The following is a 26,840-nucleotide window of genomic DNA, read 5'->3' as shown; positions in this document are numbered from 1 at the left end:
AGGGTTGCTTGGCATGGTACAAGGTGATCACTTTAACTAGTGAGCATCATATACCAGGCCAACTTCTCACAGCATCTTAGAGATGCCCCCTTACACCTAACCTACAATCCACATCTGCTCCGAGGCTGCCTAGGCTGCCACACAGCAGACATGTTGCTGGACCCCTGGGTGGGAGAGCCCCTGCTCTCCTGGGCCTGCAACAATGCACATCCTGGGTGAGGTGATAAATCTCCTCCCCCAGGATGGCAGGGGGAAGCTTCAAATGCATGTTGCCCCTTTGAGCTTCTCCAGGCCATTGCAACCCCCCACTCTGGCGGGAAGCTTGGCCGGAAACCCCAAAAAAGGACAGGGGATGCGCCAGCCTGCCAACCCCGCCCCTCAGGTGGGGGAGGCGAGGTGAAGCACATCTCCGGGCTCTCGCCATCTTGAAGATGGGAAGCCCTACCCTATCTGGACTAGGCTACTGCCCCCCTCCCACAGGAGAGGCGCAGGATAGGGGGTGTACCCACCCCAGGACAGGGACCCATTGGTCCCTGCCCTTCACCTACCTGTAACTCCCCTAAATCCAGTATTTAAGTGCACCCTGAACCTTTCTTCCCCAGATTCCAGATTCCGAAATACAAAGAAGAGCAAGAAGAAAAAAGACCTGCCCTACAGCTGCTAATAAGAGGAAGACACCAACTGCTTTGGCCCCAGCCCTACCGGCCTGTCGACCCTCGAACCTGCTCCAACCCGGCATTTCTTGTGGCCAGCAACCTCACAAACCCTGGAGGACCTGGCTACCTTTTGGCTCTAAGCCCCTGGGACTCCCATGAGTAAAGGCTCTACTCAAAACCTACTTCTAATCCCTGGCAGCAGCCCGGAACCGCGAACCCAGCACACTTTGCACCAGCCAAGCCTGGCCAGTGCCGGAGTGACCAAAGACCACGAGGACGACCCCACAGCGACTGTGACCCCGAGTCCGGCACCCAAGGACCTCCCTCGACACTCCTGAAGAAGCCTGCAGCCTCAGAACAAGGTGTCCCACCTACCGCGATCAACAGAGGGTAAGATTTCCCGACACCAAAAGGCACCCCTGCACGCGGTGCCCCGCGGCCCCTTGTGCCCAATCCTGGGGTACCTACCTATCCTCCAACTACCCAACTTACCTCTCGAAGTGGTGGTGGCACCTGAAGAATCCTCATCCCGAGCTTGAGGTCTTTTTCTAAACCAGAGATTTCCCATTGAAATCAATTGAGCGCCCGAAGGCTCAAAAGCACCCTGCACCCAGCCGCCCGAGTGGCCCTGGCAGTGCAACTTCTACACCTACCTACTTCCCCACTTGCCCTGAGTAGGTGGCCAGGAGCCCAGCTCCCACAGCCGCGTGGCTTGCTAGTCAGCAGCCACCAACCAAGGCCCCCCCTATCCATCATAGGATAACATTGGGCCTAACTCTCTCTGCACCCGGCCGCCCTAGAGTCGCTGAGGGTGAACCAACTGTACCTACCTGACCCTGGGGGACCCCTGAGTCTATGCCCAGAACCTCAACTCTGCCAGTCGAGTACTTACCTTTAAACCGCTAACTCTATTTTCCTCATAGGGTAACATTGACAGGCTTTTTCCTGAAATTTCTTCTAAGTGTGGACTTTTTAAATCTTAAAATATTCAACAAGCATTTACAATGCAATGGTCTCGGCATTGGTAAAGTTAGAGCTATTGGCATTGCTCATGACATGAATTTTGTTTATGTTTTTGTTTTGAAAACATTTAAAGAAACGGCATTGTCATGAGCAATGCCAATAGCTCTAACTTTACCAATGCCGAGACCATTGCATTGTAAATGCTTGTCCTCCATGGTTTTTATCAGCGTATATGTCTTTAATTCTTTCCTATCAGTTAGAGTCACTGTTATGATTTATTCAATGCCTGAAAAAAAAGTGTGAGGCAGAATACTCAAACGTTTGTGGTTTTTTCACATCAATATATTGTAGGAGTAAACCTTTACAAGCTAGTAAAGTCTTTCAGAAGAACCGCACCTTCTGAAGTAGTTTTACTTTTCCCCGGAATGAAAGTAATGATGACTACAGAGCTGAGGACGGGTCACGCACGCGCATGCAGCCCGGTCTGCGGCTGACAGAGGAGGCGGCACCGCACCCCAGCTCCGGACTCCCACGGGAAACCGAACATTCCCAGCTTCGAGGAAGGGCCCAAGTCTTCTGAGTATCGAAAACTCGAAAGAAAGTCTCAACAAGTAACCGAACAAAAAATCCCAGACTGATGTTGATCCTGAAACAAAAAACCTGACCATGTTTCTCCTGCACCTGCAATCGCTGTATCGGTTCCATAGCGAAGAGCACATTCAATTTCAAGCATTGTATCTTATAAATAAACCTCTTCAAGTATAAGCATTGCTCCATGGCTACGCAATCAAAGTCTGACAACATCTAATTCGCTCACACTGCTACTTCCTTAATGTAAGCTACTTACCTTGTAGGTGGATTTTTGCAGCTGCAGGAGGACTCAGTAAGTTACATACTAGTTAACGAAAATTAATTGATCTGCACATTACAAATACCAGCAAGGCCTACTCAGCCATCAATCCTTTCGAGGTCAGCAAACTAAGCACCATTGAACTCGGTGATACTAACACTTCTCTTCTAAAGACACTTTCAGAACTAATACCTTCATTCTCAGACCCCTCTAGGAAGTTAGTTCATCATTGTAAATTTGTAATATTTTCTTGTACATTCCTCACCCTAGCTTGCTGTGTTTGATATTGTGTTCTTGCCTTCTATGCTCTTACCCTACCTCTTCTAATTCTAACTGAATGAGACATTTCAGAAAATGTATGTGAAACAATCTGACTACAAGCAGCGAAGAGCAAAAGATAAAAAGTATAAAATGTAATTCAATTTGATTACTAACCTCCTGCTCCACATATTGTAGCAAGTACGTCCATCCTGAAAAGTCTTGACTGTTCTCCTCCACAACTTTCCAATATGTGGCAAATTCGGTGGGAAAAGGAATTAGTTCTTCTGGAGGAGGTTGGGGAGGTGTAGGAATTTCACATGCGCTTTCGTCTCCAGGCTCTTCTCCGGCCTCTTCCCCCAGATCGTCTTTATTGCTCTCAGAGTTCTCAGGAGATTGTTCCATTTCTATGACTTCCATAATCTCTGCAGTGAAATCTGCATATTGTCTATCTATATCTGTCATCTCTGTGCTTGGTTTGCCACTGATTGCATTGTCTTGGGGAGCACTGGGATTCAACATGTCTGTGCCCTGAGCAGTCTGAATTACTCTGCCTGTAAGCAATAAATAAGAAACATCATTATAATCTGCACATTTATTTTTACTGTCACTTTTATGAGACTAACTTGGAAATTCATTGAAAAGGTTTGACAGCTGTAGAGTTAAAACAGTCACCATTCCTAGACTTACACTGAAAGTAGGAAGGTCTTGAACACCCCAGTCTCTCTAAAACAAGATATTTTCGATAATAAACTGAATCACCCGGCAATATTCAAAGATGAGACAAATGAAATAAAGCTGAAAAAATGTAGGGTCACATTAAGCAAATGCGTCCATTAAATAGGAAGGAACACACAAATAAAGAGGAACAGCATTGTGTGAATAGATGAGGTCTCTGGGTGTAGACATGGTATTGTAAAGGGAGCTACGATTATGGCAACTACGGCACAGATCCTCACACTTTGCAAAACACACGGGCAGAAAAGGCACTGTAATAATGGGGCAGTAAAGCCTGGTTGAGACTATAATGAGAGTTGTAACAAGTGCATTAGTGACATGACTTGGTAACCTAGACTTGTAACAAACACTACAATGTGAGCTTACAAAAGAGACAAGTCAGAAGTTTGAAGTATTGCACTCATGAATGTTAATTTGTTTACACGTAGTTGTTAACCATGTTTACATTTTCTCAAGTCATTTTCCCAAAAATTCACACTATCAACCTTAAGGTTTCCTTGCAAGATACATCGAATTTGACTGGGTACAAAACATGCAGGAAGCACAGAAGAAAAAAACTGTCTCAATGAAAACCGGTGTATAAAACTTAAGGTTAAACACCTGGCGAGTGAGTCGAGGAATACAATTAAAGCTGCAATGGGCACATTTTTATTTCAAAACAGCTCTGTAGAAAAGTGCCCCTTTTTGATATATATGGTCATCCCTATTTTTTGCCTGGTATTCAATACTATTTTGACAGAAAGTACACTGGGTTCATGCTATCCAGGACCCCAGTGACCGATCTTTCCCTAAACTGTAGAATGGTTTCCCCAACTGGCAATACCTATAGCACCCCCTCTGTACGGCCCCAGTAAGTGCTAGCCCTGGCACCTAGGGCAAGGATGCTAAAAAGGGTCCCTAAACGCTGCATTGATCGTCTACCTTTGCTAGGACTAATTTTCTAAAGAAGTTAACATTCAAACAGTCCTTTTCAGTCTGACTCTACTGGAACCATTATGAGCCATTGTTTAATTTTGACGTTAAACAGAATACTCTTTATTTTATAGATTTTTTTTCCTTCTCTTTTCTATAACACTTTGCAAAAGAGCACTGCTGTTTTACACTTTCCTATGCACTTTTCTTGAGCACCACATCGAAATGTATGAATGTATGATATGGGGGCTTGGTCAAGACACAATCATGGTAGCCGCCACCTAAACGGGCTCTGTGCCGTCCGCCCATAATCCTCCTAGATCCTGCCTCAGTACGTCTATAGTCTGAACGCGGGATGCGGACCTGGACCTTATGATAGGCCATTTTGCCTGCAGGACCGGCACTTGATGAGCTGCTGAGACATTGCAGTGGTGGGGAATGGGCATGGAATTGCAGTGAGCGATACGCACCTTGGATGACCCGCCAAAAGGGCTCATCTTAGACATGGGGGTCTAACGGGGCTGTGGAGCAGTGCCTGGCCGAGTTGGTCTGCAGCAGGCACTGCTAATCTCTTGGCAACCGCCCGACAATGACAGGGTGGATCCGGGTGCTGTGGAAGCCAGGGGAGGCGCAGCCTGTGACATACACCTCGGCCCGGGCTGAGGAAGGTCAGGTAAAGAGTCAGTGGAAAGGCAGGTTCAGGTGGCTGAGTAATGAGGGCACCTGGTGCAGTGGGACAGCACCGGGCACCCTGTAGACCACTGGTCTGGTCAGGTGTATCGTGCTGCTGGGGCAGGTGGGGCCTGTCTGATGAACTAACGAGCAAAGCCCACATCAAGAAGTGATCCAGCAGCAGCCCTAGTGCAAGACAGTAAGCGTGGGGAACCTTTGGGGGCCTGGAGGATCCAAACGCAGAAGAGGGAGGAGCGGGCTTCTACATCGGGCTTAGTGGTGTGTGCTAAGCCTATGGTGACTGTGTGTTCTGCACCCTTGTATGTATGCATCTACCTCGGGGGAAAGTCTATTCAGGCATGAGGGCACTGAACTCTGCAGTTCCTTGCGGTAGGCCCTACCTTGGTGTGTTGGGACTGCGGATTGGAGACTTCAAGCCAACCCTCCCCCTCTAGCTGAACCACCCTCCTGTGGCAGCTCATTCCACCCAGGGTCTCTACAGGAGCTGGCGGGTCACAACAGACTGGAGAGAAATCTGCCACGTAACCCGGCCTTAATCATGGTCAAAGGTAAGGTGCCACTACAGAGCAAAAAAACACTTTACAGTTTATCCACCAGACGGCGGGGCACATGGGGCTGCAGAGGTTAATAGAGGAGCACAGGCTACTGGATCAGACACCAATAGGCTTATTGCTACCATCAACCTGTCGCAGGACACTTTGGATGCTAAAATTGGAGCAGTGGGGGATGATGTCATGCTCCTCCGACAAGATCTGCACCAAGCAGTGGAGAGGATAACCGAGAGTGACTGAAGTAGAGACCTCTGTGTCCCCTATGCAAAACACTGTTACCATGCTCTCCTCTGTCACAAGGGAGCTGGTGGCCCTGCAAAAAACATCTGCCAGAAAGCTGTGAGGAGAAATCCTCGCAGTCATTCATTGAGCAATGGCTGTTCTCAATGATGCCGCTCAATACATTTTCCTGCCACTTTCTAGTAGGGAAAGTACGCCAGACCCTGAACTTGTGGCCAGCTCCGCGGGCTCCAGCCAGACACTTAATTATCTGCATCTTCAATCATCATGATCAGGATGCTATCACCACGCACCCGGGAAACCCTGCTGTTTTAGTCTCACACGATTATGCTCTTCCTGTACTATACCAACATGGTACAGCAACACCACAAATCCTTTATGAAAGCTAAGAGGAACCTATGGGACCTGACTATCTGGTACATGTTACTCTAGCCAGCCAAACTTAAGGTCATATAACATGATAAAAGTTTGCTCTTTAATTAACCCAGTTGACATCTTTCAACGGTCTGATGAGTGGACTCTGGTAAAGCTGCACATGGCGTCCCAGATGAGCGACGACCAGCCAATAGGGAAGGGGGCCCGGGCATCCCAGTGGCGGTCCCGTAATCACGGTCAGCTCAGGAGCCATTCACGATCTTAGAGGGTAAGCAGACGAGAACACACCGAGGAGTGATGTGGCACTGGGCGCTGTGCAGAGAGTCATAAGCTCGGCGACTAAGGAGGCCAACATTGTTTTTTCAACATCGGAGTCGGCACAGGCTTTAACAACACAGCTCACTTTCGGAGGAGGAGGGAGTGGGGAGATGGAATTCCTCTCAGCTCCATACGGAGGTCAACTTTGTTGAGCTACTTGAGGAGGATGGGAGCAGAGCCCTGAGAGGACCACTTTGGGATATTCCCCAGACCCCCACACCCCCCCCCCCCACCCTTTATGGAGCCAATGGGCTTGGATGATATATGGCGACAGCTGCATATGCGGTAAAGGGGGTATGCATTTCACTCTGGAGCACATAACAGCCTCACATATTTTACCGAAGGAGCCTTATGATCATTCCCTAATTGAGCTCTGGCTGGAGTACGGGGGCCGCAAACGCCCCGCTGCGCTGAAGGATATCCCTCTGGACTCTTCGGAATGCTTCATGCTCAACAAACATAGGTGAGGCCATTGACACATTGTAGGAAGCTGGCTCTGTATATACCATACCAAAATTAAGTAGAATGTGCACAGAGTCCAGTGGAACCCCTGAGGTGGATACAGGTAAAAGTAGATAGCACCTTATCCTCTATTTGTGGAAGTGTGGGAGAGCAGTAAGGCTTTATCAGAGGGTAGTGTTAAGCATTTGTTGTACACACTTAGGCAGCAAATGATATCACACACTCAAAGACTGAACTTCAGACCAATTTGTTTGTATGAAAATATTATTTAGTTATATTTATTTTCTAGAACCAAGCTAGCCTGGTACAGGTAAGCGTAAATGGTACATTTCTAAGCAGGTTGACAATACAAGCAAGCTGAATGAAAATGATTGTTACATGTTTGTAAATAGTTTCAATACAGTGGAAATTACTTTTCAGATTACTATATGTATTACTTTTTCTACTCCATGCGATATGCCTAGATATCACACTGGGACATTCCTAGAGAAAAGGTAAGTAAAGCAGTTTAGATATTTGCAGTTTTTCAAGCTCTCATACAAAACCAACACCAAACAATTTCACAAGAAAACAGTCCGCCCTCATCGCAGCCACTGACGACATCCGAGCCCTGCTCGACAACGGGGAAACAGCTTCCCTCATCCTCCTGGACCTCTCCGCAGCGTTCGACACTGTCTGCCACCGCACTCTAGCACAACGCCTCAGCAACATCGGAATCCAAGAGAAGGCTCTGGATTGGATCATCTCGTTCCTCGCCGGAAGAACCCAGAGAGTCCGCCACCCCCCGTTCAGATCCGAGGCCACCAAAGTCATCTGCGGCGTACCACAAGGATCATCACTCAGCCCCACCCTCTTCAACATCTACATAAGCCCCCCTCGTAGCCATCGCACGCCAACACAGCCTCAACATCATCTCGTACGCCGATGACACTCAGCTGGTCCTCTCCCTCACCAACGACCCAGCCACCGCCAGAACCAACCTACACGAAGGGATGAAAGAAGTAGCCGAGTGGATGAAGAACAGCCGTTTGAAACTCAACTCAGACAAGACGGAAGTCCTCATCCTGGGACCATCTTCCTCCGCCTGGGACGACTCCTGGTGGCCCCCTGCCCTGGGCAGCGCACCCAAACCAACGGACCACGCACGCAACCTGGGCTTCATCCTGGACTCCTCCCTCTCGATGACCAGACAAGTCAACGCCGTCTCGTCCTCTTGCTTCAACACCCTACGCATGCTCCGGAAGATCTTCCGATGGATCCCCACCGAAACCAGGAAGACGGTCACACAAGCACTCGTCAACAGCCGACTAGACTACGGAAACACCCTCTACACCAGATCCACAGCCAAACTACAGAAGAGACTCAAACGCATCCATAACGACTCCGCACGACTCATCCTGGACATCCCCCGTCACAGCCACATCTCCGGACACCTGAGAGACCTGCACTGGCTCCCCGTCAACAAGAGAATCACGTTCCGACTCCTCACCCACGCACACAAGGCCCTCCACGACCTGGGACCCAGGTACCTCAACAACCGCCTGACCTTCTACACTCCCACCCGCCAGCTTCGTTCAACCAGCCACACCCTCGCCGCCGTTCCACGCATCCGAAGAGCCACCATGGGAGGAAGATCCTTCTCCTACCTGGCAGCCAAGACATGGAACTCCCTCCCCATCCACCTTCGTCAGACCCAAGACCACCTCTCCTTCAAGAAGCAACTCAAGACCTGGCTGTTCGAGCAGTAGCAGACCCCCCCCCCCCCCCCCCCAAGCGCCTTGAGACCCCCCGGATGAGTAGCGCACTATATAAATTTCTTGATTGATTGATTGAATACAGTCCTATGGGAGAAAAAGAAGTTATACGTTTCAAGGTAAGTACTTGGGTTTGGGAGTTGATCTTCTGGAGTTAGAACACGGTTCCCGCTGGGTCAAAGATGCACTCACAAAGCACCCTCAGCGGTACTAGAGCAGCCGGGTGCAGAGTGCTGATGCCCAATGTTATCCAATGGGGGATAAGGGCCACCGGTTGGTGCCTGCTCACAAAGTTGTGGGAGCAAAGCTCATGGTTTTAGGCTCAGGTCAAAGGGTGATCTGAGTTCGCACTTAAAGTATACACGCAGCAGCGCAGGGGCGTTGGTTACAGGGTGCTGTTTTGGCGTGGGGTGCCCTGTTTTCAATGGGAAGTCTCTGGTTGCAACAAAAACTGCAGGCTCAGGGACGAAGATCTTCTGGAGGTGACCACCGGTTGGAGAGATAAGTTGGGAAACCTGGGGATGCTGGAACACCGTTGGTTGGGCCACCCTAGGCCCTGGGATGTCGGGTGCAGGGGTGTCTAAAGGCATCAGTTTACTTACCAGCTCCTGTTGCGGGGAACCTCCATCAAGGGACTGCAGGTGTCGTTTGTTGATGTGAGGCAAGTCAGAGATCACCAGATCTCAGGTAAGGATCGCTGGGTAGACATTGTGGTGTTGGGCCACTCCAACTCAGGCCTAGGGCGTCGGGTGCAGACTCACGGTTTTAGCTGGGTCCAGAGTCTGTTGGTGAGCCAATCCGATGCTCACAGGAGACAAAGTCTTGGTTTTGGAATGTAGGGTAGGTCCTTCCGGTTCTTGAGGGCTGCTGCCTGCAGGACCCACCGTGATTTTGCTGGAGCAGGCTCGAGGTGCGGACAGGCTGGTGGGGCGGGGCCAAGTCAGTGGACGTCCTCCTCCTCTGAGTTCTTCTGTCCTCCTTCTCTTTTTCAGGTCCGTTCTTTTCTGAGGAGCCATGGTTCAGGGTTACCCATAAATACTAGATTTTGGGGTGTTACAGGTAAGTAAAGGTTGGGACCAATGGGTCCCTTCCTTGGGCTGGGTACCCCCATTATGCCACTCTCCAGTGGGAGGGGAGGCATATGCCTCTCTGGTTGGCAGTGTCCCCCCATCTGCAAGATGGTGGGGGACATTGTTGTGCTTCACCTCGCCTTCCCCACCTGAAGGGCGGAGTTGGCAAAGGTGGGCACACCTCCCTTCCTCACTTGGTTTTCTCACCGATTCTCCAACAGAAGGTGGGGGTCAGAACCGGAGGGAGCCAGTGGCTGGAAGCAGCAAAGTGCTCGGGTAGCTCACAAAGGCAGCAAGCCTCCTAAGGTTCCCCTTCGTGGACCCTACCCATCCTGGGGGAGGAGGCTTGGCACCTCGTCCCAGGATGTGCATTGTTTCAGGCCCCCCAAGAGCAGGCGGCTCAAGACCGAGGGGTCCATAAACATCTGATGGTGACAGCTGGCAAGCAACCACTCAGCCAGGACAGTAAAGTAAGATAGTTTTTCAGGGGGCATCTCTAAGATGCCCTATGTGTGCATTTTTCATTAAATCCCACACTGGCATCAGTGTGGGTTTAATGTGCTGAGAAGTTTGATACCAAACTTCCCAGTTTTCAGTAAACCCATTATGGTACTGTGGAGTTCGTAATGACAACCTCTCAGCACCATAGTGTGTCTGTGTGTGCGCGTGCCTGTGTGTGCCTGTACGTAAAGGTACAGGGCTCTAAGGGTGGCACAATAAGTGCTGCAGACCTTAGAGGCATTCCCTGGCCACAGTGCCCTTGGTACCTGTGGTACAATTTACAAGGGACTAACATGTGGCCAAAGAGTGCCAATTGGCTTGTGTCTCAATGTATTTTAGGGGAAAGAACATAGGCCCTGGGTACCTGTTTGGCAGGAACCCGGGGCACACTCAGGCAAAGTACATCAGCAGTTTGGCAAAAATTGGGGGAAACCATGCAAAAAGAGGGCACTTTCTTACACACATACTTCACACAAAACAAACTCAGTGGAGTCTCCTGGCTCTGTTTGGGAGGCCTTTAAACCCACACTAAAAGGGGTCATTATAAGCTAGACAATGGGTAACAAAAAAAGTTAGAAACAACAAATGATTAGCGAGTTCTAGTACTGTCCAGTAGACCTAGAGGCCAGTTGCTTAGTAGATGCTGACCTAGGATTACGAAGGGAGCTGGCCCACGCTGAGGTGGTGCTGAAACACACACTTTGACGAAGCCTGGGCAATATGGATCGCTTCACAGACACCTACCTATCAGTGACAAGGCGAGTACATTGCTCCACCACCTTTGTTCCAATCTATGCATGCAAACTCTAATCCTATGCCCGACAAAGCGTTGGGGAGGGGAACATTGCCCAATGATTTGCACATTACTACTATATGATCAGCAGGATGTTTTGCCCACTTTCCCTCCAAAATCCTGACTGTAAACGAGAGGCAATCGCTACAGGGGAATCTGACAGACTTAGGTCACCTAAATTCTGGGGAAATGCCTAGCCTCAATGGCTAGAGATTTTTTTTAAATTTACATGGGCAAGTAGAAGAGGTGAAAAAGTGCAGTTTCCCCTTGTCTTTCATAAGACCAATATAATAGTAATCCACAACCCTGGACGTCGACCAGATATTTGTTCCTCATATCATTCAATCTCCCGCCTCCATATGGAAGTTAAAATTAGAGCCAAGGCACGGGCAGACAGATTGGACATTGATCTCCTCACTAGTCCACCCAGATGAGGCGGGATTAATGCCAGGGTGGGCCACTAGACATCAGACGACTGTAAAATGCACTAACCCTCTCTGGCTGCCTGGGGATACTGGTGGCAGTTCTAGCAGATATGGAGAAGGACTTTGATAAGGTGGGGTGGTCATACGTGTTTATCTTTCTCAGCCGCCTTAATTTTGGACCCTGCTTCATCACTTGCATACAAAAATCTTACTGCCTGTGTCCGGGTGGGCTCTGCGACATCAGAGCTGCTTGCCATCCAAAGGGGAATGTGGCAGAGATGCCCAGTGCCCCTTATCTTTGCCATCAGCCTGGAACCGTTGGCTCCATGGTTCCGTATCGATGAGCAGATTCAGGGCTTTGAGTGAGGTCAAGGGGTTTTGGATAGGATAGCTCTTTATTCAGACGATGTTTTGGTTTATCTGACGGGGCCCCAGGGTACTTCAAATGTTCCAAATCTTTGGCAAAACAATAGGTATTTTTAAATACTTGGCCTAATCTACTGTGTTCATGATCCCACCCACCCCCAAAACCAGAGGTGAGCTTCTTACCTTGCTACGGCCACGCAGAACTTTCGGAATCTGGGGGTTTCTTTTGAAATGGACGCGTGCACGGCATGGAAGCATAATATCCACCCGTTGATGATTTAAGATGGAGACTCTCCCACACTTGCGGTACCAACCACAAAACTACCCCTATGCCCTGCCCCATCCCTTCTTTTGTCAGTTACAGTCTAGGCTCCATAGTTTATTGGGGAGTTCTAAACAAACACGTATAGCCCTTGCAAAGTGTTTCAAAACAACTTACAATAGGGTTATTGCCTTAGCCTCCCTGTGACTTTAAGCTATTTGCGAACCTATTCTGTCTCATACCATTGCTATACCTTCATAGGGGTTACCTTACTAGGTACAGACTTTGGAGGACGGAAGAGGCGACTTAACCTTCCTGTCTACGGTGTGGGATCCGGGAAGGCGGACTCTTGCATTCCGTGTGGTCTTATGGAAAGGTGGGGTCATTCTGGAAGAGGGTCTCTTCTTGTCTGGGGAGGGTTCTGGCTAGAGCCATCCCATACGATCTGAAGTTAGCCCTGCTCCACATCACCACAGACTTAGGAGTTCAATACAGCCTAGGTCTTTTACGTCTGTTCCTTAGCGTGGCCAAGTGGGACACTGCACGTGTGTGGACAGCTAGGGAACCTCCCTCTCTAGAGGAGTGGAGTAGGTGTCTTGACTGGTGTGAGAAGTGGGTTTCTGTTGCAGTAAACCCCCCCCCCTTTCTTTTTTTTGTTTTGTTGCCAGACTACTGATGCTCTTTGACTTGATGTGCTCTGGGGCCCTGCGAATCAGGACCCCAGGGCCTGTGTTCCTTCACCAAAACAAAACCCAATTGACAGCTCTGGCCACAGGTAGGTCCCTGGTAAATGGTACCCCATGTACCCAGGGCACTGTGACCAGAGAAGGCTCCTAAGGGCTGCAGCACTTATTGTGCCACCATTAGAGGCCCTGTACCCTGACACACACACACTGCCTTTGCAGGCTGAGTGTCTTGGTGCAGAACAAAACAGTCGACATGGCACACACCCCTGTGTGCCATGCTCACAAATACACTGCCCTGCCATACCTCAGTCACCCCTCTAGCTGGGTGCCCTATGCCAGTGGTGTGGGTACAGGTGCATGAGCCCTGTACCCCTACAGCACACAGGTCCATCCCTGGGCACTGTAAGTGCAGTGCTGCCATTAAGAGTATATGGTGCTGGGAGATAGTCATCACGAACTCCACAGCACCATGATGGCTACACTGAAGACTGAGAAGTTTGATATCAAACTCCTCAGCACATTAAACCCACAATGATAGCAGTGTGGGATTTAATGTAAAATGCACGACAGAGGGCAACTTAGAGTTTCCCCCTGAAACTAACTAGCAACCCATGTCCTGACTGTCAGACTGCATAGGCTGCCACCCAGCAGACATGTTGCTGGACCCCTGGGTAGAGAGCCATCCGCTCTCGTGGGTCTGCACCAATGCACATCCTGGGCAAGGTGCTAGGCCTCATCCCACAGGATGGGCAGGGGAAGCTTCAAAGCTTCTCCAGGCCACTTGCTGTACTCCGCAACTGGCCACCACCAGTTCTGATCCCCACTCTGGCGGGAAGAACGGCAGGAAAATCCAAGTGCGGAAAGGGGGTGTGCCAGCCTCTGCCAACCCCAAACCTCAGGTGGGGGAAGCGAAGTGAAGCACAACTCCGGACTCTCGCCATCTTGAGGATGGGGAGCTCTACCCAATCAGGACTAGGCTCCTGCCCCCTCCCACTGGAGAGTGGCAGGATAGGGGGTGTACCCACCCCAGGGAAGGGACCAACTGGTCCCTGACCTTCACCTACCCGTAACGCCCCTAAATTTAGTATTTAGGGGCACCCTGAACCTTCCCTTCTCGGATCCAGATTCCGAAACAAGAAGAACAGCTGCTAACAGGACGATACCAACTGACTTGGCCCCAGCCCTACAGGCCTGTCGACCCTCGAACCTGCTCCTGCTAAACCCCGGCATCTCCAGTGGTAAGCAACCTCAAAAAACCCGGAGGACCTGACTGCCTTGCTCCTCTAAAAGACTGGGACTCCCACAAGCAGTGGTTCTGCTCAAACAAGCAACAACCCCTGGTGCCAAGCCAGGAACCGCGAATCCAGCACACTCTGCACCCGCCGAGCCCGACCTGTGCCTGAGTGGACAAAGACCACGAGGACGTCCGCCCGGCGACTTTGACCAAGAATCCAGCACCCAAGGACCCTCCTTGACGCTCCTGATGAGGCCTGCAGCCTCAACTCCAGGGACACCCCCCCCCCCCCCCCCCCCCCCCCCCCAACCGCGACCAGCAGAGGGTAAGATTTGCCAACGCCAAAAGACACCCCTGCACCCGGTGCCCTGCGGCCCCCTGTGCCCAGCGCCTGGGTGCCTACCTAACCTACAGCTCCACAACTTACCTCTCGAAGTGGTGGACGTACCTGAAGAATCTCCGTCTCAGAGCTTGCAGCCTTTATTCGTCATGCAGCTTTCCCATTGAAATACATTGAGCGCCCGATGGCTCAAAAGCACCCTGCACCCAGCCGCCAGAGTGCCCCTGGAAGTGCAGCATCTCTTCTATTTTACTTCCCCACTTGCCCTGTGTAAGTGACCAGGAGCTCAGCTCCCACAGCTGCCTGCCTGCAAGCAGCCACCAACCAAAGGGCCCCTGCCCACCATAGGCTAACATTGGGCCTACTCTCTCTGCACCCGGCTGCCCCTGTGCCGCTGAAGGTGCAACTGTACCTACCTGACCCTGGAAGACCCCTGAGTCTATGCCCAGAACCTTAACTCTGCCAGTCGAGTACTTACCTGAAAGCCGATAACTCACTTTCTCCATAGGGGGACATTGACTGGTTTTCACTTGGAATTTCCTCCAAGTGTCGAGTTTTGAAACTTTGAAATATTCACTAAAAATCACCCGCTCAACGAAAACGAAATTACTCACCTGGTATCAGGAAAGATCCCAGTGCTGGATATTTGTGCCCAGCACTGACCCCACAAAGCAATTACAACTGTGATTTTCCGATAACCAAACTTTCCTCCATAGGATAACATTGCCTGTTTGTCAGAAATTCTTCTGTGTCGATTTTTGAAACATACAAAAATTCCTTAAAAATCGCATGTGTAACAAAAACGATTTCTTTCAACTGATTACAGGAGATGCACCAGGGCTGAATCAAGGATCCAGCCCTGAGTAATCAAAACCTGTGTAAAGTAATCGATAGTGTTTACTTTAAAATTCCCATTGAGCTCAATGTTATAATTGTGTTTAACTTGTGTTGCCCATTGCACCAACTGTAACTACTGCATTTAAAGGTCTATTGCTATTTGAAAGTATTTAACTAAAGCATCTCATTCTGAAAAAGTATTTTGATACCTACTTGGGGTTCTAAAATAAAACAATATATTTGTATATAAAGAGTGTGTACAACAAATGCTTTACACTGTCCTCGGATACTGCCTTATTGCTCGACCAAGCTACCACTTTAGAGAGTAAGGTTATATCTAACTTTAGCCTCTGCCAAACCTGAGAACTGTTGACTGTGCACACTAAACCTTACTTTAGTGCAGTATATACAGAGCCAATTTCTTACAGCAGGTGCTCGAGTAGAGAACTCTGTGTACGAGGGGATGCCCTTAGAAGCATGCCAAGATTTGGAGGAGATGGGCAGATTCTAGAGGGATATCTATAAGCCCCTAGACTTTGCAGACCACCACCATAGAATGGGAGGTGAAAACATTTAGGGGCTGATGGAAGGTATCTCAGAATGGAGAGCTTGCTGTGGGAGCTCGGGAGGGAAGTGTCCTATGAGGGGGGAGTGAGGGGAGCGTGGAGGGGGGGGTGACAGAACAAGCCATTGTTCTACTTTCTATTGCTGCGATGTTTTACTGTTGTGATGTTTATCTTCATAAAACCAATAAAAACATGTATTGCACATTGTATTTTCGTAAGAAGACTGATCACAGCAGATCATGGGAAGAGAGAAAAGCAGGTAAACCCCAAGAAGAGAAACTAAATACAGCTGGCAATGTGTGTACGTATTTATTATGACAAGGCTTTTCCATGATGTAGCTGGTTGAGGCAGCTGCTGCCTTCATGTCAAAGCCTTTCAATACTGCCAGCATTTGAGTCACATGTGATGTGCAGAGCTGAGCCATAAGCTAGGAAGAAAGCCTTGGGCTGGAGGCATTACAAGCAGCATTTTTAAATGCTCGCTTACGGAGTTATTAAAAACTACGCTTCGATATATGAAAAAGGATATTCCATTACATATCAAATAAAGAAATATCCTACATAATTTTGCAAGTCAGCCAAGGGACCAGTACGAAATGCAAAAATAAATCAGATTTAAAGTATAACGAGCATTTTCAATGCAATAGGTCTCGCATTTATGAGAGTTTAAGCTAGTGGCATTGTAAATGACAATGCCTTTTATCTAGGTTTTAAAAAGGAAAACAAAAATAAAAGGCATTGTTATTTGCAATGTCAAAGCTCAAACTTGCGTAAATGCGAGACCTATTGCATTGCAAATGCTTGTTTTCACTAACGAACTAGTGTGTGGAGGTCGGTCATTCGTGTAGGGTATAGATGGGTGGTTGCAGCCTGTCACCAGTCACTGGGCAAGGTTTCTCAAAAGTCAATAAATGAGAAGCCTGGGTCACTAACTCACAACTATCTTAGGACAGCCCTATCAGAGAAAGCAGACCATCATGGCTCACAAGTGGAGGAAGAGAATTCAGCTTGGTTGTTTCAAGAGTTGGACTTATCTGTCATTAAAGGTGTACACAGCATGCTTGCAAGGGGAGTGGTAGAGACTTTATCGTGAAACAGCAGGCGCCGGCCCTGGTAAGCACGGTGCGCGCGGCAGGGGGGTAGCCGACAGAATAGGTTTTATTTATTTAATAATACCTATTCCGTCGTCTGTAGACTCCCCCCCCCCCCCCTCCCGCCCCGCCCCACTGCGTTTCTTGTGCCAGCTGCCGCTGTGGTGAAATATAAAAACACCCTACATTCCAACAGTACTCCCACTTGAACAGACACACGTTCCGGTTACACATTACCGTAAGCATATACATTCTAGCACTTTTGCAATACTGACAGCATTCCCAAACCCATCAGAACAGCAGTCACCTACTACCAGAAGCACAACTACACATCTCACAGACTAGCAGTCACACAATACCTACAGCACTCGCACCTCTTAGAGGACGAATACGAAAATACTCATACTACCAGGAGCACTGCATTTTCACACGCTCCATTGAGCAGAAATATCACTGTGCCAAAAGCACCCTTGTGCCCCTCACAGACTAGAAGTAACACTAAGAGTATCCACTCACCCCTCACGAACTTGCAACAAAGCCAATAGGTCTGGCTGCTAACTGTGGGTGCCTCTTCATTGATGCTGAACTTGTGTGTGGGGTAAGGAGTAACTAAGTGTATTGATGGATGGGTGGCTGACTACACTGACTGGATCCTCTACTCACTTATTAGTGTAAGCCTTTGCCAATTCTTATTTGCTATGCATTATTGTCCACCTTTTTTGCTCTTTTCGTATGAATACAGTGGTAGAAAGACTACAACCAACATAGCTTCTATCCCATGTCAAGAAAAACCTTTTCTTTAGCCCAAGTTTGGTAAAACTAAAACTACATATGCCAGAATGCAACACGCTTTTTGTCTAAAGAGTGCTAACTGTGTCACAAAAGGAAACTGTGTGGTAATGCAAAAAAAAAACCAAAAAAAAACAAGTAGCAACGCTAGTCACACTACCGAATGTGCAAGTTGACAGCCCTGATGTTTTGGGGGCTTAGGCAGAGCAAATGAATTGTGAATGATTTTGAGTTCCCCATGGAGAGACAGCAAGGTAGCATACCTCAGATCACATTCAGACTCATGCTTCCGTGCCGTGAATTGATAAGGAAAAACCTCTTCGGTCAGTAATGGGTGGGTCTTCTTAGCAAACACACCGCCGACGCTGAAGAGGACCGGTAAATTGAAAAACGCAAGCAGATTTGAATGGACTTCTTTTCAAAGAAATTTTTTCCAAGAAGATCATTCAAATGAATGAAGTAATTTCATTTGGAATGACGAGACTAGCCTCTCTTGGTGCGCTGCGCCTCTTGGGAAACCTTGGATGTGCCTAGAGGGCCTGTACCTGAAAAGAACAGGGTAGGGCTTCACACCGGCTGTATGTTTTTAAGACTGAACTACCTCCTTTTTCTTGGTTTTTACTCCGGAGTAACCAGGAAGCAGGTTACTTCCTTGCAAGGTTGATGTTCTGAATGAGTTCCCTTTGCCTGAGCCGGTGAGTCCGTTTAAAAGATAAAAACTTTTTTTGTTGCGATTTGTTGAATGATGACGAGGCTGTGCAGAAACTATTGTATTCAAGACATCTAAGATGGCTCAAAAAGATGAATACTTTGCGTGCGCTCTAAAAACCAGTTGAAATGTCTTGAATTTTATTTGAAAGCGCCAGATCTAGGTAATGGCGATAGTGGGCAGTTTTAGTTAAATTTATTTGAGAGCTACGTTTGAGTTGGAATCACTTTAAGCGTTTTAGAGTATTAGTGCGTTTCATATATCGATCTTTTCACAATTTCTCCAACTCTGGTGTATTTCTCTTCCTTGCAACTATTTGAAAACGTACTGCGACCAATGAATCTCACGTGTTTTGTTGTGGCGTCTGAACAAGTGAGGGTTGCTTATCAAATCAGTGGTGTGCACGCACCACAGAGGAGAGGGGGTCGAGGGAGCACGGCAGCAAAGTGAACGCACGCTAATTAAAAACACATGTTTATAATTAAAAGCAGATGCCGCTGCTGCGCGTAACAGACACCAATAGGCCATGGGAGGGTACATTTCTATAGGAAGCTGGGACATTCACCCGCCTTTAACCAATTGCGTACTGTCTTTTTAAAAAAGACGCACACAAAAGTCAATTGCAGCTGACGAAAACAAAAGCACACACGTGTAGTCAGCTTTCAGAAGCTCCTACATGAAGTCTTGCTGTGCACTGCAACGCTGGAGGCGAGACCTAAAAAGTACATGTCCCTCTTATTTAATCATCAGAACATTGTATCTGAATATTAGAACTGTATTGCTATTACAAGCGTGCAATTACCAGGGGCTGTATTCAGACTAGGGGTTCTTGGGGCTGCTTCCTTTATTACAAGGATCGGTCTTTCACTTCTGCCAATGGCACGGGAAAGGAGGATTGATAAAGGGGCAGCTACATCGGTGAATAAAGACTACATCAGTGGATTAAGACAGAAGGCGGCCTAGGGGATTTAGGGTTCAGTGGCTCTGTTTAAGGGCTACATCCAAGCCTTGCCTCATAGACAGCTGCATTTAGTTGAGGACTGTCTTCGCCCCAGCCCACTCAAGGCTGTACATGTGAGGGTAGGCCCAAATTAGTGAGGAAAAGAGCATCTACTGCTTGTGTCAAGATTTAACCAAATAAATATATATTATATATATATATATATATATATATATATATATATATATATATATATATATATATATATATATATATATATATATATATATATATATATATACACAAATAAATGTACACATACACACTAACATGTAGATAATTATGAACTGTATTTAAATATATTCACCAGATAGGCTTAGCAACGCACAAAATACACCCTTAACTCATGCTACACACTATTTATCTCTAGATAGTCCTTCTTTTATTTCTGTGTCATTAGCGAAGTGATGCATTCAGCATGCTATGACGGATGAGGTAGGGCATGTGTTTAGTGATTTGCTGACCATAATGGGCTTGCATATTTCAGCCAAAAACATTTATCAGTTTTAAAAAGAATTCACTTCATCAACAACAGTGGTTGCCCACAGACCATGCTCTGCAACCAAACCACTCGAGATGCAAAGACTTCAGCAACGCACAGCAGGGTTTGACTAGAGGGCTTGGCCAACTGACCAACCCACCTTCAGCTGATAAAACCTGCTACACATGGCCATGCTCAGCAGGCGTTGGCTGCAGGAGCAGGCCTACAGCATGGTCTTGCAATCAATATACCACTGGTTGCCAGTGGGGGGGATGCGCACAGCAGTGTTTGCCTTTTTTAATGCTTTAATATCCTCTTATTTTAGGTTTCCTAACATTCTAGTTTATTAAAATTGCAATTACTAGCAAAAGTGGTGACCTTTCTCCTGGTTTACAAAACAATTATTAAATAGTAAAAGTGGTCCCTAAGGGAGTAGTGTAGCCCACGACTACCATAGCAATAGAGTTGCTTTAGGGAAAGAAGAAAAACCTCTCAAATGATTAAGTTAAAGATATTAGTTAGTTAGTGCATTTATTTATACATCTCATTTACAAATATATTCATTAGTTCACAAAGTATACTTATACAAGGTGCGCCTAAAGCGTGACAGTGCAGTGATAGTACGTGAATGAAAAGTGCATTTGTGTTATGTACAACATATTAGGGGTGTGGAATTTAATAAAAAATCTACTTGTCCATGGGGCAGGTTGCTTCATAAATCTACTTGTCCTGTAACTAAATCCACTTGCCCCTTTGGTGCCATGTAGCGTGGCGACAAATTATGGCAGCAATCTCATTATATAAGAGCTCTGATATGGACTCTCCGATTATGCCAGGGCTCATACCATACTGGTGTTTGAAAACCTGCAATCCCTTTACGTTGCCGCAAATCTACAAACTGGAGCAAAACGTAGTGGTAAGCAATAGTTCCAAGGTTAGAATGCCCATTTGAGTCCGTGCAAACCTGCTAACTTGCATGTTTTAAGGGTTTCCAACAACTCTTCTCTAATCTTTTCCCATCCTAAGTGTTGGAAATTAACTCCCGACAATGGCAGACATAAACCTTGTTCCAGAGGTGGGAAAAAAAGTGGTTGGAGGGAAAGTGAACTTGCAAGCACTCAGATTTACGCCTGAGCAAATCAACACATGCAGATTTGTTCATGCTAAAATGCAGTTCACAAATATTTTTTAAGAGTGCCATTTCTTCTCCTAAATCTGTAAATTCTTGGTAATCCGCGAAAGCTGTATAGCTGCACTTAATGTAAGGACATATACCATGGGTGCACTTTTGAGACGGTCTATAATAATTGAATCCCTGATTTGGAATGGCGTTGACATTGACCTTTTGTGTTTATTAAAATTCTGACTCTTTCTGTATCGGCCGACTTCACTGTGAGTGACAGCTATCTGCTATTTCACAAGGAGCATATCGGCACAGAAAGTAGTTTTGTTCAGTGCCAGTGACTACTGTGGCAGTGCGTGCTTTGAGACCAAAAACTATTTTTGGTTTTGCCAATGTTTGTTGTAATAGTGAGGGCCTGGAAGCTCCGACACTAAAGAGGTTTTACAAAAACCATGCCAAAACAAATCACACATTGGCAAAACTAAAAAGCTGGCCATCATTTTCAGACCTACTGGCTTTGCCAATGCTTGTTTTTTTCTTTCCCAAAATCTTCTAGAAATTGTTTACACTGATTTTCCATTATGAATATTTTGGGGAAATACTAGCATGCATTACGACATGTTACTAAATGATGCTGCAAAGAAATGGTACCTGAAATTTTACAGTAGTTTAGCTAAATGTTTTTTCCTTGCTTTCATTTTTTTATGAACATTTTATTTTGAAAGCAAAGAATAATCAATCTTGCTTTCAAGCTTCTGCAAATATTTGCATCAAATCAGAAAGCATTCTGAAAACACTATACATAGCCTCATGTTGCTAAACTTTGAAAACGTATACACACATTTGTATACTGAAACCACTGTCAGTAATGCAGCCAGAGCTTACAAATTTACTTAGAGCGTTCACCCTAATAATTAAATCTTTCAATTAATGAACCATAAATACAAGAAGTTTGAACAACATTAACATATTGACAACAAAATTAACTTAACTGCAGACAGTGCACTTCCCTGATCCATAATGTGGTACTGCAAACTGGCAGCCAAAGGGATTGTGCTGCAGGGGGTTGGGCCTACTTGTCCCAAGGACAAAAAACACATGAAAACTTGTTGCCCTTGACCCCAAACAATATGTCCTGGGCGTCGGGCTATAGAAATTCCACATCCCTGACATGTGGCCGATAGGGTCAACAGAATGTTTTGAAGTCAACACACGTGAAATGAGTGTTGACATCTACCATAAACATTCTTAAAAACATAGTCCACATATGTTATTTGTCGACATTTGGACCCGTCAACATAAGCATTTAGAGCAGGGTCATCATCAGCACTGAAAGCATAACTGAAGAATAATCATTGGAGAGGTTTTTCTTCTTTACCTAAAGCAACACTATTGCTACGATAGTCAAGGGCTACACTAGCCCCTAGGGACCACATTATTATTTAATAATTGTCCAGCCCATGTCTCTGGGTTAACCCTTTTTCTATTTTGGGCTTACAAAACAGGCAGCAAATACTTTTTGGGCCATTTTTACCCCTAGTGCACCTCGCATGGTACCCGCCACTTTTTTTTTTTTTTTTTTAAATATAAATTTCTTAGGTGGCTGTAAAAAAATAATCCCCCTTAGATAAATATCCCCCTTTGATCAGCCAATCACATTCCATAAAAAAATTGAAATGTGACTGACAAGAGTAGACTTTTTCTGAATGACGATTTAAATAGCAGCGATATACAAAATTGTTACCCCTTTCGAGTTCACTCAACAACTATTTAAAATGCTTATATCTCAAAAACTACTGAACAGATGTATACCGAACCAAAGAAGGAACACTTGGCGAGTAGTTTGGCGTAAAGCCGCACAGCTTTGCTTTTTTTTTTATTTAGCACAGTAATTAACAATTCATTACAGTTATATCTTAGGAAACATAAAACCATATTTTAACAAAACAGCATTTCATTTAGCAGAAGAGAGAGGAGTTAAAGTAAATAAAGCCGACCACCAACAAAAAAATATATAAATATAAATTGGCGGCAAATGGGCTCCATTCCATTGGAGCAATCAAAGATCTATTTTTTGACCTAGGACTCCCGCCAACTATATAGGGGTGCCCAAATACGTCTGCCGAGGGATTTCCCTTTCTTGCCTTTTTTCTCGTATATTCCCTTCAAGATTAAATACAGAGAGAAGCCGGGCCAGCCATAAATTAAATGTAGGGGCAGCTGGTTCTAGCCAGGCTGAAGCAACACAGATTCGAAAAACTGCCATAGCAACAAAGAGAAAGCGAAGAGACATGGTTTGTCCCTGGGTACCCCCAGCAGAATTAAAGATGAAGTCATCTTAACCCGAAGACACATGGTGGACTCTCGGGGGCAGGTTGAAAATCTATGATCTAGATCAGCCCGTAGGCACGTGATTCCCTGCTGCCCCCCCCAATTGTAAAATTTTTGCCGGAGTGTAGTACAGGGAAAATACTGTTTTATAATGTTGAGCCTGAAGCCCCGCAGAGGATAGAACTGTCTGTCCCAGCTCCAGCGACTGAAAGAAGTTGTCCGGATCAGTGCATCGAACCCGTTAGGTCCACCTAGCTTTTTACTCCTGTAACTTCTAAGCTGGAGATATTAAAAAAAAAATTCCCCTGCCCAATTCCATATTTATCTTGTATATCCTTAAACTGATAGATTCCATCAGCACTTAATAAATCCCCAACTTTTAAAAGGCCACGTCCCACCCATAATGCCATAGTTTGATCTGAGAAGATTTCTGGGAGTGTTGGGTTACCACTCATTTGTGTGGGACGTGGCCTTTTAAAAGTTGGGGATTTATTAAGTGCTGATGGAATCTATCAGTTTAAGGATAAGCCGCCGAGCTTTGCATTTGAGCAAAATTTCCTTTCGTAGCTAAAATGGTCGCATGTAATTTTCCAGATACCCCCCCTCAATACTTTTTCAAATTCTTTCCCCAGCACTGATCTTCATGAAAATTGGCATGCCCTGAACAACTGCCAGTTTTGGTGTAAATCTGTCCAAGGCGTCAAAAGCTATAGGCAAAGAATAGTTTCAATAGAAAGTGCATTTGAACCAGTGGCAATTTTTGACCTTGCAACAGATCAGAGAGAATGCTAGCAAAATTGAAATCAGCAGGCCAGGCAACACCTATCAGACAGATTCTCGTAAAACCCTTTGTGAAACAAGGCCCTGGCACTTGATATGTGCTGTGCCACCCACCTACCCCCCTACACACACACACCCAAACAGGTAACTGTGTGACATATTAAAATACTGCCCCAGGGAGTTCTGCTGAGGTAATAGACCATAAGGCAGAGTGATTCATAAATTTCACCAGAACACCAATATGGCAATATAGGACCATATTATGTCACAGCTCGTAGTTTATTTTTTCTATTACATTTTATGTTCTGCATAGTTATAGAGTCGCCCCCATTTGCAGATTTGAGCAACAATTTTGTTACTAGATCATGTGGAAGAAAATACTGTCAATGAACGTGCCACATAATTTTTTTTTGTTTGCAGCTTAATTTAGATAACCTTGCTGCATTTGGGGTGGGGGTGTTCTGATAATACAATTTGTACTTTACAGGGAGCTGTGAAAATTCATCGGTATTTCCTGGCTCCAAGTAAAATGCAGGTAATTATACCATTAATTAAGCAATAAAAACACAAATATAGTATATTCTTATTCTCATTAAGCTCAGTTTAGAGCAGATCAGGATGTGGTGCATACCCGCACACCATCAACTGTGGGCAAGAGGCTAAAGTTGCCCCTCATTTAAAACTGTCCTGCAACGCCTATTAGGAGTACTTTTTACAGAGTAATTTGGTTTGCTCAGGTTACTTATTTTTACTTACAATTGCAACCATTTTCAACAAACAAAAAATAAAAAGAATAGTAATAGCAAATTCCTAGCAACGCAGCAACTGGATATTATCAGCAACAAATGTTTAACAATACTAGTTGAGTTTTGTGTCGGTGAACGGCTAATGGGGTCCATGTGCAACCAGTCAGGACCCTAAATCATGATGCGCATGTAAATTATCCCTGGAAGCTGGTGAATTTATTTTAAGAACTTTGCCATAATAAGCAGGATCTGTCTCCATGTTAACAACAATACTAGGCTTTTTTTTTTTTTTTTAACCAGACCCTCGTCACACGGACCTCACCAGAGGAAAGATAAAACAGGTCAAGGTTTTTACTAGACTTTCAAAATCATTTTCTTTCACAGGAAAGTGATAACCAGGCCAAGTAAAAGGTAATAAAATAAAGATACATGTTTTATGGTTAATAGGGAACAAGCCCATTATCAATCTATGGAGCCTGGCTTATTAAGAACCAAAATTCAATGCAGAGATCCAATTAACCACATAACACCAATAAAGAGTCCCTTGAGAAGAGGAGAGAAAAGAAAAGAAAAAAAAAAACACAGATTAAGAAAATCTAGCTACAGATATATATATATATACATATATATATATACACACACACACACACACACACACACACACACACACACACATTATCTGGCATAGTTGCCTAAAACTACTGGCAAAGCATGGTTTACTGACAGCTCATCTTCCAGCAACATCAATCAGCATTGGATAATGGTCCCTACTGCACACCAAGAAAATGAAAAGTTACAATTTGTTTAATGCTTTGATACTAGATGTCTAAAAGGACTGCTGTAACTATAAGTAATCAGTTGACCCCAAAAAATAATTGTGTCAGAATAGATTCCATCCTACAACTTGATAGTTCATTACATTATCATGTACATTTATATAAAGTTTCATTACATTATCATTTACATTTATAAAAAGTTTCAATCATCCGTTCTAAACAAGATCCTACCGTAAAATAAAAATTATTCAATATTGTTTTTCAGTCAAAGGTTTGAAAAGACCCATAAAAACTTTACAGTGCATGTAAAACTTTTTTTTTTTTTTTTAAACAGTAATTTAAAAAGAGCTTCAACAAAGGATCAAATTCAATAAAAGAAGCTTAACAAATGGAATTAAAAGATGAAATGGGAGCTACCACAAATTGTCTCTCCAACTTCAACCACATAAACATAATGTAAACGTTCACTAAATTTTCCCTTTTTTTAAATTTTTTTTTACAAGATGTTATTTCAGGTGTGCTTTGAAAGAAAAAGAGGCTTGGCCTATGTCGACAAGAACGGTTTCATATTTTGAGATCAAACCCCATCAGGATGACATTAAGCTCTTGAAATATAGTTTGGTTTCCAAGTGGCGAAGTTTATGCTACAATCTTGAATACTTTTCCTGACATGGTGAGCGTATTGTTCACAGGTTTTACCATTGGTAATTCCAGTTGTGATGCATGCAAATTAATGGAAAAACGAAAACTGAGAAACCACATCGGAAGAAACAAAATCACAGAAAACAATTAAGGAAAAACAACTTTCAGGAAATACAAATGAAAGCATTTACACCCCAGAGTGAAGAATAGGGCTAGTGAAGGTTTTTTTGATGCAGGGATGGGTGGTGCTTGGAGGCTTTTTTTTCTTTTTTTAATAGAGTTTAAGGGTTGGGGTAGCTGGAGTTTAGGGGTGGTGAGGGGTTTTAGGGTTTATGGATGGGTAGCATGTAGGGGAGTTTAGGTGTTTTTAGGTTTTAAGAATCAGTGGTGTTTTAGGCTGGGGAGTGTTTTTAAGGTTCAGTGATGGGTAGAGTTTTGGGAGGGTGAATAGTTTTTATTGTTAGGGAAAGGGTGGGGTTCAGGGTGGTGTGGAGTATTAAGGGTTTCTATGTAGAAGGTGTT

The 26,840-nt window shown here is 45.6% G+C and overlaps 1 protein-coding gene across 2 annotated transcripts in view; it reads right to left on the bottom strand.

Annotated features, from left to right (window-relative positions):
- The window catches only part of PRPF39 (pre-mRNA processing factor 39), a 487,671-nt gene that overhangs the window by 363,608 nt on the left and 97,223 nt on the right, over positions 1 to 26,840 (bottom strand). The window contains exon 3 of one of the 2 annotated variants that reach the window (XM_085627039.1): positions 2,905 to 3,281. In XM_085627039.1, the coding sequence (XP_085483165.1) occupies positions 2,905 to 3,249 (345 nt within the window). In that variant the 5' untranslated portion in view covers positions 3,250 to 3,281. Of the gene's footprint in view, positions 1 to 2,904; positions 3,282 to 26,840 lie in introns of those variants that run through there. The other variant, XM_085627040.1, reaches the window with a different exon arrangement.

Source organism: Triturus cristatus, chromosome 9 (assembly GCF_964204655.1).
Source record: "Triturus cristatus chromosome 9, aTriCri1.1, whole genome shotgun sequence".
NCBI classification, from domain to species: Eukaryota; Metazoa; Chordata; class Amphibia; order Caudata; family Salamandridae; genus Triturus; species Triturus cristatus.
The sequence above is the reverse complement of the archived record's forward strand: the minus strand, read 5'-3'. Positions and strand labels throughout refer to the sequence as shown.